Raw genomic sequence first — 12,205 nt, forward strand, 5'->3', positions numbered from 1 at the left:
TCGTTTTCTTGGAAAAATTGCCGATAATCTTCCATTTATACACAGGTGCATTATCTTATAAAAATAATGCACAAGAAATGCCTTTTTTCATTGTAATTTTTCAAAATCTCCAAATAACCGACAGTGCTTAGCTTGTTTGGACACTTAACAAGCAATTTATGTCCATCTGATTGTATTGCACCTCAAAATATAAGTGATCGTTTGTCCGAACTCAAATTTTTTGTGTTTTTTTTTAAGAAATCTTGTTCCATTCCATAGAAAAACTGTAACAATTTCGTCGCTGGAGTTGCGCACCTTTGTTTCATCAGTAAAAACATTCTGCCAGCATTCGAAAGGCTTCTTGAGCATATTGATACACCATTTTGATCAAAAACACTTGATTTTCTTCTTCAGACTGACTTTTTTGCTGCATTTTTTGAAAAAAACGTCATTTTTTGAGAACTCGTCTACCTGTATCTAGAGAAGTTCTATCTATGAAAAGAATATTATATGAGCCACTATAATGTGCTCCAGTAAGGTTTTGGGATCTTTCAAAACATTGGTAACTAACTTTTTTCTGATTTTTTTGACAATTTTGGGGGTCTTCTGCTCGATTTTTGGGCTTTGAAATTGTTATTCTTCAAGTAACGTTCGTATGCATACTGTGCACTGGATCTTGAGTTCAAGTTGAGTTGCTTTTGTGTTTTAGACCATGAAAATCAGACATCTCAGCGTACCTACTTGGCAAACGGTGAAAGAACAAAGCTGTTTAACCATCTTTTCTATTTAAGCGGAGAAAGTGAGAATGAAACTGCTCTGAAAATTTCCAAATTTCACATTTTTCACGCCTCAGAGCAAATCATGCTTGTGAAGCACGAATCATGCTTTAAAAACAGAAATAATGATGTACGTAGCTTTTTGGTACCATAGTGTATATTCTCAAACAGATGCATGTAAAAATCCATGCTGGGGCCGTTTTCAAAATTTTGTCGTTCAATTTTTTTCGGAAAAATAAATTTAAGTTTCATCAAATTCGTAACAAGTAAAACCAGTGGTAAAAAGTAAAATTCGTAAAAAACTGTTTAAATAAATATAAACCCAATAAGTTTAGGAACTGTTTATGCTGTTATTACAATAATCATCAATTCAAATTTTGTGGTCACCGACTTCAAATTTAAAAAAAAATTGGTTATAAAACTCAAGAACTCATCAAAACTAACGTCTCTTTCTTAACTTCTGAAAAGACCACTCAATGAATAGAATCAATGAGGAGGTTTCGATGCAAAACAACATACTTTGGAGAACATTTTGTTCTTCTGGTTTTGTTTTGATGATAACAATGGATGACGTTATTTCGAGTTCTGGTAAAATCAATTTTCAGGTAAATTGGGTTTTTTTCCGAATTTTACTGTCAAAATAATTAGTGTGATACTGAAAAAAATGTGAGTGAAAATGCACAACTAAATACGTCACGAGAATCAGTTTCGCTAGAGTTAACAATTCCTCAACCTAATTTGGATGCAAAAAATGAACACTAGGTGAAAAAAAATGAAAAAACGTCAATTTTTTGACGAGCTATTTCCATGGAGTTGTTTCAATACCACAGATATATAAGCAACAGAAGTTGAAAAAAAGCGCAAAAAGCTTCCTGATTTCTTGATTTCAGTTATGAATTAGTATACTGAACTTTTTAATATAAATTTAGTTTGTGAAATTTTGGTTTTCAATTGTCCATTCATATTGATGTTATTTGAACTCGTTTAAACATTATATCCGCCAGATTTTCCTTTCATGAAAAATTTGGAATTAAAACTCCTATTCTCGCTCTCGCGTTTTTCCTCGTCACATTCATGACCCATAGATTTTGGGCTACAAAGAATTTTTTAGTATTCATTCGATAGGCGAGATATCAATTAAATCAACCCTTCTGATAATCACTGTTAAATGGGTGATAGATCTTTAATAAAATTACCCTCTGATTGAGTGAGCACAGCTGGTTTCAAACAATCGTCACTCTTCAGTTTGTTCATAATATTGGTTCTGGCACATATTGCAATCAGAGTATAAGCGTAGCCACAATTACAATAACTCACCTTACTTGAGAAGCAAAAGCTAGATGAAGGTATAAAGAATTGATTTTGGGAGTTGAATTTATTATGTTTTTGGATGTCCTAGTTTATGTTAGATTCATTTTAAAGTTGTTTTTTTATTTTGAAGCAGTTCAATGAAAATGTCAAACTAAAGTCATAGAGAGGTTTCAGCTCGGTTTCATCTGGCAAACTAAGCCAGATATTTAAAATCTGATCCCTCGCTCATTAGTTCTGGGGCATTACAATAACTTAAATCTAACTCTGGATAGTGCGTTTAATAATAAAAAAAAACGATCGAGTCAAAGAACTCTTTGTTTCTTAATTCAATACAAACCAATAGACAATCCAATCAAAACTGTCCAGGTTATACACCCAACATTAATTTTTGCCTGCCATTTCGTTTTTTAAGAAGTCGACCTCTGTATTCTAATTTTTATATATTCTTTTTTGATTAATTATTAATATTTTCGAAGAAAAGTTTCAAGGGAAGTATAATTTAGATGTCACAGTTTTCCTGTTGTGTTGTTAGTCTTTGAGATTTTGTGACCATTCCTTGTCAAACAATTGACAGCAAAATCTGCCATTTCAGAAAGCCATTTGAGCGTTTTTGAGTAAACATACGGAGTTTGTCCACAGCTGTACACATAAACAGTTCAAATAAAACAAAATAACTCTGCATCTGAAATTTTAACATTTTAAATAGGCATGTTAGCATATAAAGTTTTACCTCGTCTGTTCCCAACATCTGCTTTTATTGTCCTCTTATTTTTGAAAAGAATGGAAGCTATTCCGAAAGTCCCACTTTAACTCTGCGAAATAATTTTTTTGCAGAAATCAGAGGTTAAAATAAGTGGTATCAATGTAAAGCTATGTGCAACAAAAAATTTCATTACTAAAGAATGATTTCAGGAAACCTTGATTTTGAAAACTTGGTGATGCAAAATTCCATTTTTTTAGCTATGAGTTTGTCCCATTCTACCACCATTCCGGCGATTTGGACTTTTGCCCAATTTAGATCAAAGTTCGGCCCTGGGCTAAATCTGAGTAAAATGATAATTTCATTTGAGTAGTAAATCTTATCTCTTTGTAAATGTTTATTAAATAGAAAACACAAACCCACTAATGTCGGTTAAGATAATTTGTTCTCGAACAACAGGAGGGTCTCTATTTAAATTGTGGGGGTGCAGCTTCAAAATTTTGCAATGGGTGCAAAAAATTAACTCTTGGACCCGTGACCTCCTGGAGTGTAGTCTCACACCTTATGCAACGCCCTAATCTTATTGCTCATCACAAAATAATTTAGAAGCCAAGAGAGAGTGAAAATACAACTGAAAGCCAAGAATGTTCTCAAACAAAAGCGCAAAAACAGTCAAGCAAAAGTTTTGTTTAAAAAAGACAAACACGTTTCTAAAACAGCTTCAAACTTCGTTTGAAGCAATAAAAGCATTAGAAATCCATGAATTTTAAAGTTATGAATATCACCATGAAGTTACACCCGCTAAAATTCAAAGAATATCTTTGAACTGACATTTTTAAAAATCACATTTCCCATCTGATTTCTGGGAAATTGAAAGTGTATGTAGTTTTTGCAACCATTTAGTCCTGTGTTCACACCATTTTTATCATTTCAACTATTCGGTCACCTAAATTCTCAGAGAAACATTGTTTTTCAAAATTGCCGAAAAAACTGTTTCCGTCAGTACTTATCGGATGTATTTGTTCGAGATATGTCAACTCAAAGATGAGGAAAGGTGAACAGGAGTCATACTCACAAAAGTTTATGAGTATTTACGCCTATCATTGACTAAAAAAATAACACTGGAATCCGCATTTTAATTTGTAAGATTCTTAATCTAAACAACTACCAGTGTTTGTTTTATACTTGAAATTTTATGCTTTACGTGAAATTTTATACTTTGTTGGTCATTTAATTTATTGATTAATAGCCATATATATTTTTTTTCAATTGCTTGGCCAAAATCTGTTGGCCAAAATCTTTCTCCTAATTTTTTCATTGTGGAAATGTTATTCAAAGAAAGCGATCAGTTTGTTTTGACAATTGGTTTGTAATTTATACAAAATTTTCCTTGATTTTCCGGTTAAAAGACATTGTGTTGAACAAGTTGTTAATTGAATTTTTGTTTCAAACCCCATAAACACTTTTGCTATTGTTCTTCATAACTTTCAAAAAACTGACCTAGATATTCTCTCAGAAAAAATTGCAATATAATTAGAAATATGTTTCCTTATTTTAATTTGCAAAAAACCGATTTTTCAAAAACCTGCTTAAATTGATTAAGCAAGTGCTTCATTTCATAACTAATTCCATCTATATACTTAGTTTTGAAAATAAAGTTCATCTCTAAAGTTTTGAAAGAAGTAGCCCTCTGACAGCCAATTTTTGAAACAGAACACAAAAAAATCAGACACAGAACATCCACAGCTTTATCTGGAAGTTTATCTGGAGTACTTGATAAGCAGCCCCATCAACTTAATTAGTGTGCTTTTAAAACTCCACCGCTCAAATCTCATTTTGGATAGATATGGAATGATTTTTTAACCAATGTACCTCTTTACAGTCCATTCTAAGGCTCTCTCCGTTGACCTTGAAATCTGTGATTACCACTTCGAAGTAGGTTGACCTCACAATGGGAGTGAACCTCATCTCGCCCACCGATAACTTTGGGTCAGCTCCACCCAGGGTCTGAAAGTTTGACTTTTGTTTCAAGAAATTTTCTAATCCGGTCGAACTATAATAAAGTGATGTGAACTGCTGTATTATGTTAGCAATAGGGCAGAATAATTGTAAAAATGGTCAGCTGTTGATTTAAAACACATTTTTAAACGCACTTTTGAGGCAAAAATTTTGTTACAGAATGGATCCCGATTGCCTCTGATTGGTCAGTTCTCGCGCTCACCTGTTAAGGGGTTGCAATCATGGCAAGGGCACGTTCTATCTTAACTTCACTTTGGCCAATCAAATTTAAGCATTCGGCTCCAGTTGTCGATTCCAATTGTGCTACTGATATAGTGCTACATATTTTTCAGCTGGACTTTCGAGCAGTGTGGGCTAATTGTGGTTGAGGGGCGGGGCGTAGGCACGAAGAGGCTTTCTTTTAGAAATCATTTTTTTGTGTTTTTTAGCTGAGAAATGTATGCAAATTTGACAAATGACGATCACTAACAAGAGTGCCCTGTGCAGTATCATTCGTGCTTCCTTCCTCGACTTTTGCCTTGCTTACCAACCCACATAGTGCCAGAGAGAACACATCCTCGAAATTGTGCTCACGTATATAACTCACCCAAAATGGCTCCAGGTTCTGAAAAAGCCAACGGCACAAAACTTGAGTTGACCCTAACGATTTATTTTTTCATATATAATACCATACCCAAGTCACGCAAAAATCGTGAGTTAGGAATATCCAAACAAAGTTAGCTGGGAGATTCTATAATTTCAGAGCATTTGCAGCGCACAATCGTTTCAAAAATTCAGCGCATTTGAGCATTTTTCAGCGCTTTTTGCAATATCATGATTTTCAGCTCTTTTCTAAAAACTACAGTTCATTTCATTACTCAATTATTTTCCAGAAAAATCTTGATGCTGGAAATGATCTCCTATAAATTAACAAAATAGTCGGAATATTGAGGAAAACAACCGCAACAGAATTCCTTGACCTTCAGTGGAACTAATAAAAGCGAAAACCAAAGATAGATAAATAGACCTTCTGTTATTTCTAACATCTATAATGGTTAGATTTGAAGTTTTAATGTTATATGACACATGTATGAACAAGCTATACAAGAAGAGAGCTCTGTTTGAACTGGATGGTTGATATGAAGAGGTGAAAACCTCCAATCCTCAAAACAAGAACTTACAGTGACATATTCAGTTTTGTCACATTTCAGTTCCAATCTCTCGATATTTAATTACTAAATAGTATTAAAAAATTAAAAGTCATTAGGTTAATGTAGAAGTTGTTTTTTTACTAAGACAAAATTAGGCCAACAAAATATGGCACAATTGACATATAACCTGGCACAAAGAGAGTAAAAACAGACGTCACGTACTGAAAAACAGAAAAAGTCACTAAAACTAAGAACTTAAATGGTCGAAAAGTTCATCGATGGAGATGACAATTTCAAAAGAAAACATAACAGGATATGACGTGAATTAACATTCAAAACGCTTAAGAAAAACAAATCAAAGAACGCCTTAAGAATATTATCTTCTGATAGCAAACAAATCATATACCGAAAAGTTTACACAAGTAAACGGAGCATAAGAAATATCTAATTCTCATTTCATTTTTTTTTCAGAAAAATAAAGTTATTTAAGTTATCAGGTCCAACGAAGTCAAACCATAGAAAACATTAAACATTGAGAGTTTAGACAGCAAACACAAACTTTCCCGAAAACCCTTGGACGACAAATTAAAAAGGACGACACAAACGGCATTCTAGAAGACCGGATTATCACTAATGTCTATGCAAATAAAAGGCTTGAAAAACATTAAACAATCAAAACTTAAAACCCTCAATACTTATTAAAAAACCTATCAACAGAAGGCTTATATCAACACACTTCAGAAACCAGGTAAAAAAATAACAGCAAAAACAAGCAACAATCAAAAATTCACCAATTCTTGCTAAAGCCAAAGAAGTAATTTACAATTAACTGGTAACTTGAATGAATTCAGATATGCCTCAATAGAGAGAAAACAAACGTTTTTTTTTTACAAAACTATGAGATCGAAAAACAAAATAATAATTTCATAAAATAATAATTTAATAAAATAATTTTACTAAAATATAAGTAAAATACAAGAACTATTGTTCATAATTATTGATAAAAAGTTTTGCTAAAATCGTTAAATGTTAGATATGAATGATAAAATTTTAAAAAATTATAAATTTGGAAATAACATTCCAGAGAGCCAGCAGAAGCGGTTAAAAACTAGACAAGAAGAAAGAATAATAAAAAAAATTATGAAATATGAAAAAAAAGAGAAACCAGTATTTTAAAAACATTCAGTGTCACTGTCGTTAAAACAGCTAGATATAAACTCTTAAAAAAGTACATTTGATATGCCACCATAGAGAGAAATAAAGAACTTTCATTCACAAGGCTGATTGACAGAACAACATAAAAAATCATAAAATTTTTGAGGGGTTAATACAACTAGTTAGAACAAACATTTCACGTTTTGTAGAGTTCATAGAGAAAATTAATTTAAAACAGCAAAAAATGAAACCAATTGCCTCACGTGGAAAGTATTTCCCTCTTAACCAAAAATCTGCTCAAACGCCAAATCATCACTCCGCTTCAAAAACAGTCGGAAAGGTTTTCACTCTTACAACTATTCGCTTTCTTTATTTTAACTACTCCAGTGCGACTAAAATTACTACTCCAATTTGACTCCTCATTAACAAGGAAATTTTGGAAAAAATGTGAACAGATCTTAGAAAAAGGCACTGAACCAATACATTTCATTTCCTTTGAATTGTAAAAAAAGGGCGATGAGATCAATAATAGCATTTTTATTGCTTTGCGGATTTAAAAATAATTTATAACATAACTATAAATAATTTTTTCTAAGTTACTATAAAGCCAATTACATTTTCTGGTCAATACATAGTCACGATTGAAATTTCTCGGGCCCAAATAAAGTCGATGTGCTGTTTAAAGTCGGGCTAAATTATTTCCGTCAAATTGGGCAACAAGTGCTCTGAAATATGCTTAAGATTTTAGAAGGAGATGAAATAACTGAGCATATAAAGCGTTGAAATTTTCGTTCGCTGAAGCTTTGCATGAAATTGAGCCGGAAAAGTGCTCAACTTTAGTAAGAAATGCACTGAATATGTGCTGAATATAAAAAGTTTCAGCGCATTCAGACTATTTGATACAAAATAATGCTGTGAAAAACAGCGATTGCAATAGACCCGGGTAATTTTTTAATTTTTGTAAAAACTAAATAATGACTCTTTACCTGTTCAGCTATTGACTGGTAACCTAATCCCAGGATTCCTTGCCACGTTGTACCCTGGACGAAGAAATACTCCGAGTAGTCTATCACCACAAATTTGGCTGAAATCGGCCGATTGGGCAACGCAGAAAATTTCACCTGAAAAATGAACAGATGACAAGTAAATTTTTGGATGTCAATTTGGTCTCCGAGTTCGGTAAGTTTTCTTAAATTTGTACAGGAAATTATTCGCTTTCAAGTGTTTTATTATAATTTGTAAATTTCTTGTCAAGAAAAGTTAACTTGTACGAATATTTTGTTATTAACTACCAAGTATACATGTAAACAGATCTGTTCATGATAGATCTAAATATAAAGCAAAATATTTTAACGGTTGATTTAATTTTTCAGTGATTAAATATATAAACACAAATCAATCAATCATCATGAAGTCACTCCCACTTTTTACGGTAATTTCAATAATTGACAATTTCTCCAACCTGGTCTTTTGCCAGTTCGCCTTGCCAGTACCCTTGGCTGTATTGAACAGATATTCTGTCGTCTTGCCATTTGAACGTCTCTGACCTGAAATGTGCTGCTATTGTAGCCGGAATGATAAAAAACGAAAATTTTGAAATCGATATATGGTACAGAAAATTAATACAGACGAGCTTTTTTCACCACGGGGAATTTTATAGCATAATACAAAGAAACCATAGCAATAAATTTACGTGATTCTAGTAGTTGTATGGAAAGTCGAAGAATAGAAATCGAATAAAAAACGAAAAACGCGAAACCACAGAAATATAAATCATAAATGAATGGAAGTTAAAAAACAGCTTTTCTTCTATTTGTTTATACCAGGTTATTTTTGATTCTTTGCAATATCAAATGTTAGTAATCATTAAATCATAAGACAAATATGCTACAAATCAAAAACCTATCTTGCCAAAAAATCGTCCAAAACATTAGTATTGTTCGCACGTTATTTTAACATCGGTCTATTTTTAACCAGTTTGTGACTTTAAACGTTTCAAATTTTTAATTAACGGTTCCAGCTTTTGGAGACATTTGCATCTTGCTTCAATACCCAGTTTAACCGGTTGTTTCTACTGTTCAATTTTAGTTTTAATGTTTGAAGTTTAAAGTAGAGCTAAGCCGAGAACTGTAGGATATAAGCTGTGCATATTCGAAATGAAATCAACTTGAGAAAGTGTAAGTGTAGAGGAAAACCTTTCAAAAATGAAAAAAGAGACTGGATTGGTCATATGAGATGAACCAGATCAAAATTTTTTTAGAAGATAGTTAAATTCAATTGACAATTAATTTGGTCAACACAACTATGGTTACCAGTACAATAGATCAACAGATTAATGAATCACTTTTCATCAGTCCATTTCAAGTTTCCACACATGAAATGTTTGTTTTTATTCTCCTCATTTTGGTAAGGTAAGAATAAAATTTTGCGGTTGAAGAAGTTAACACATACTAGGAGGTTTTACTGCACTGGTTTAACTACTAAAGTCCTCCCCACTTCATCAGGTAAGTACACAATGCTGAGTTCCAATAAATTAAATCAGACGCCTTACAAGAAATTCACTTTTTCGTGAGCTTGAAGTTTCTTTGAAGAAAGAACAAGAAGTACGAGCAGTTTTTGCAATTAGGTAAAAATTTTCCGACAAAAATATTGATGTTTGTCAAGTCTGCCATAACAATCCAATCAATTTATTTAGTTTCCAAAATTACCAGTAAAAGAGCAGCAGCAGCCACCACAGCAGCACTTAATAAGGATTTCAAAATTTCAGTGCGCAAAGACCTCTTATATAAATTTGTTTTAGCATTGATACCTATGCATTCTGTTGTATAAAATGTTTGTTCTGATGATTCCAAAATATTATGTTATCAAGGAGATACTAAGTCGAATGAAACGATTGATTCATGTTGATAAAGCTCCGCTGTTTTTGAATTTGAAATCAAAATTTCCAACTATTTCATCTTGAGTACTCAAAACAACTTGAGAGCAGCAACAGCATTTGCCACTAAGTGCTCCAAATTTTCAACTATTTGCAGGTAGATTATAAAAAACTATTCCCAAAACTCGATTGGAAATCTACTGTTATTCAACTCTTTAATTGATCAGTTTAGTACTGGTTTAAAACTATTTTAGTATCATTAATATATTGATCCTGGAAGATCTTGAAAAAAAACCAACTGTGGACTTTTCCACACAAAATATCCGTTGGTCTCGGGAACTGTCATTTATTCTTCAGTAGCTAATAACACAATGTCCATTGAAATTGTCAAAATCCTATATTGTCAAAAAGTTGCTTGAAACATTACAATGTTCTTTGTACATTATTTTTTTGTGATCGTTCCCAATCACAGAATTCAATCATCGGCTTATCTTTCGCCCGCTTATGATTTTAAGCATTCTGATTTTTTTTAAAAAAAAATTAACGGGTCTTGGAGAAATTTGCAATTTGCATCAATAATCAGAAAAGCGGTAGTTTCTACCGTTTTATCATTTTTTTGCCATAAATCGCCATTGCAATTGTTGACTTTTTGAGTTTTGATGTTCTAGTTTTTTTCTTTTTTGTTATAGAATGTAATGCATCTTTATAGCACCGTTTTCTGTGAACCATCGTGGCTAACTTTTTTTCTAGGAACAATTTTTTTTATAAACAGTGTAATTTTTAGCAGTTATCTTGAGCTATATACTAAGCTGGATACTAAGCTGGGCGGTGGGGAGATAATAAGCGGGGGCAGGGGGCTATAACGGGAAAGACCCAAAATAATTTCGCAAACGCAGAACAGATCTGTAGCTCTTTTATTTGGTTCTTTGCATGAATTTCAGATGACAGTCATATGTGATAACTTACTCTTTTGGTAGAAATATTTTGGAGACGTAATCTGACACTCCAGCTACTGCCAGGTTGCTGCTTCCAGTGTCAATCAGAATGTTGAACTAAAACAAACAAACAAACAAACAATTCGGGAGAAGAGCAATCAGTCAGCAACACTTTTCGGATCTATTCTAAGGGCGATATTATTTCTGATTTTCATTCCAGGAAGTCTAATTAAAAGTTAAAAGAGTCTTATTTACGATCTAATTACATTTTCAACTTGATTCCACAGTCAAAAACCATTCGAGTAAATAAATTGCTTTTCAGATAAATTGATCAACGAATCTGCCAGAGTAACTTCTAGGCATTATCAGCGAAAGAAACCGAACCACGGAGTCACTTGAGGCTATTTGAGAAGGAATATGAATTTTAAAAAAAAAGTTCACTTTTAACCCAACTGGCCATTTTCAACAAAATTCAAATGAAAAATTACAACCTATAGGTTACCTGTTCTTACCCGTACCCTAGTGTCATGCTAGATCAGTACTGAATCATTAAAAATTACATTCTGGATTTTTGGATGACCCTGTTTCTGATCATGTCACTTTTAAAAAATTACAGGGCAAATTCCAGAGTGATTCATTTGCGCATGTATTAGTAATTCTGATCAACTTCTTTGCATAGTTTTATACAGACGGGTTTTGTTCTTGACATAAGTAACATTTGAAGAACTCTCTATGAGCATTAGTAATTACTGCCTGGCTTTTATCAGTTCGCGCGTAATTACTGCCTGGCTACTATCGGTTCATGCCTTATTGCCGTCTGGCTTTCATCTGTACATGCATAATTATATATACATGTAATTGGGCCTCTGAACTCGCTTTAAAGATTAAAAGTGAATAAAGCGAATTGAAATGATGAAATGATGAAATAACGACGCGTGAAACGTTTCAAAACAGTAATCAACCACAGGTAAGTTAATTACGTGCTAATAAAAGCCCTGGAGATTCACCTTTCAAAATAAAAAATCACAAAGATTGAGGCAAAAATTGATACATAAACTGTAAAATGCGACCAACATTCTAATATAAGGAGGCGGCCATTTTGACATGTCAGATTTTCGAAAATTTCCGTTTACGAAATTTTTCTGATTGAATTCTGTACATGATTAAAACAATGCCAGACTGTACAGTGAATAAGCAGGCTGTTGTTACTTCTTCACAGAAGGCAACCAGGCAGTTACTACGCATGCTCAGTTGAGATAAATTAAACAGATTTTTGATCTCAATGCCGTCAGTCTGTCAAGTGAAAAAAACTCAAATACTCTTAG

The 12,205-nt window shown here is 32.8% G+C and overlaps 2 protein-coding genes across 2 annotated transcripts in view; one reads left to right on the forward strand and one right to left on the reverse strand.

Annotated features, from left to right (window-relative positions):
* Window positions 1-12,205, forward strand: part of LOC142354058 (uncharacterized) — a 469,891-nt gene that overhangs the window by 344,898 nt on the left and 112,788 nt on the right. The window lies entirely within an intron of this gene.
* LOC142354188 (beta-secretase 1-like) overlaps window positions 1-12,205 on the reverse strand; it is a 30,424-nt gene that overhangs the window by 16,999 nt on the left and 1,220 nt on the right. Inside the window, exons 2-6 of the mRNA XM_075406445.1 lie at window positions 10,912-10,997; window positions 8,533-8,617; window positions 8,057-8,191; window positions 5,255-5,389; window positions 4,639-4,773 (exon numbers count right to left, since the gene is read on the reverse strand). Of these exons, the coding sequence (XP_075262560.1) occupies window positions 4,639-4,773; window positions 5,255-5,389; window positions 8,057-8,191; window positions 8,533-8,617; window positions 10,912-10,997 (576 nt within the window). The remainder of the gene's footprint in view (window positions 1-4,638; window positions 4,774-5,254; window positions 5,390-8,056; window positions 8,192-8,532; window positions 8,618-10,911; window positions 10,998-12,205) is intronic.

Source organism: Convolutriloba macropyga, chromosome 15 (assembly GCF_964194025.1).
Source record: "Convolutriloba macropyga chromosome 15, txConMacr16.3, whole genome shotgun sequence".
NCBI lineage: Eukaryota > Metazoa > Xenacoelomorpha > Acoela > Convolutidae > Convolutriloba > Convolutriloba macropyga.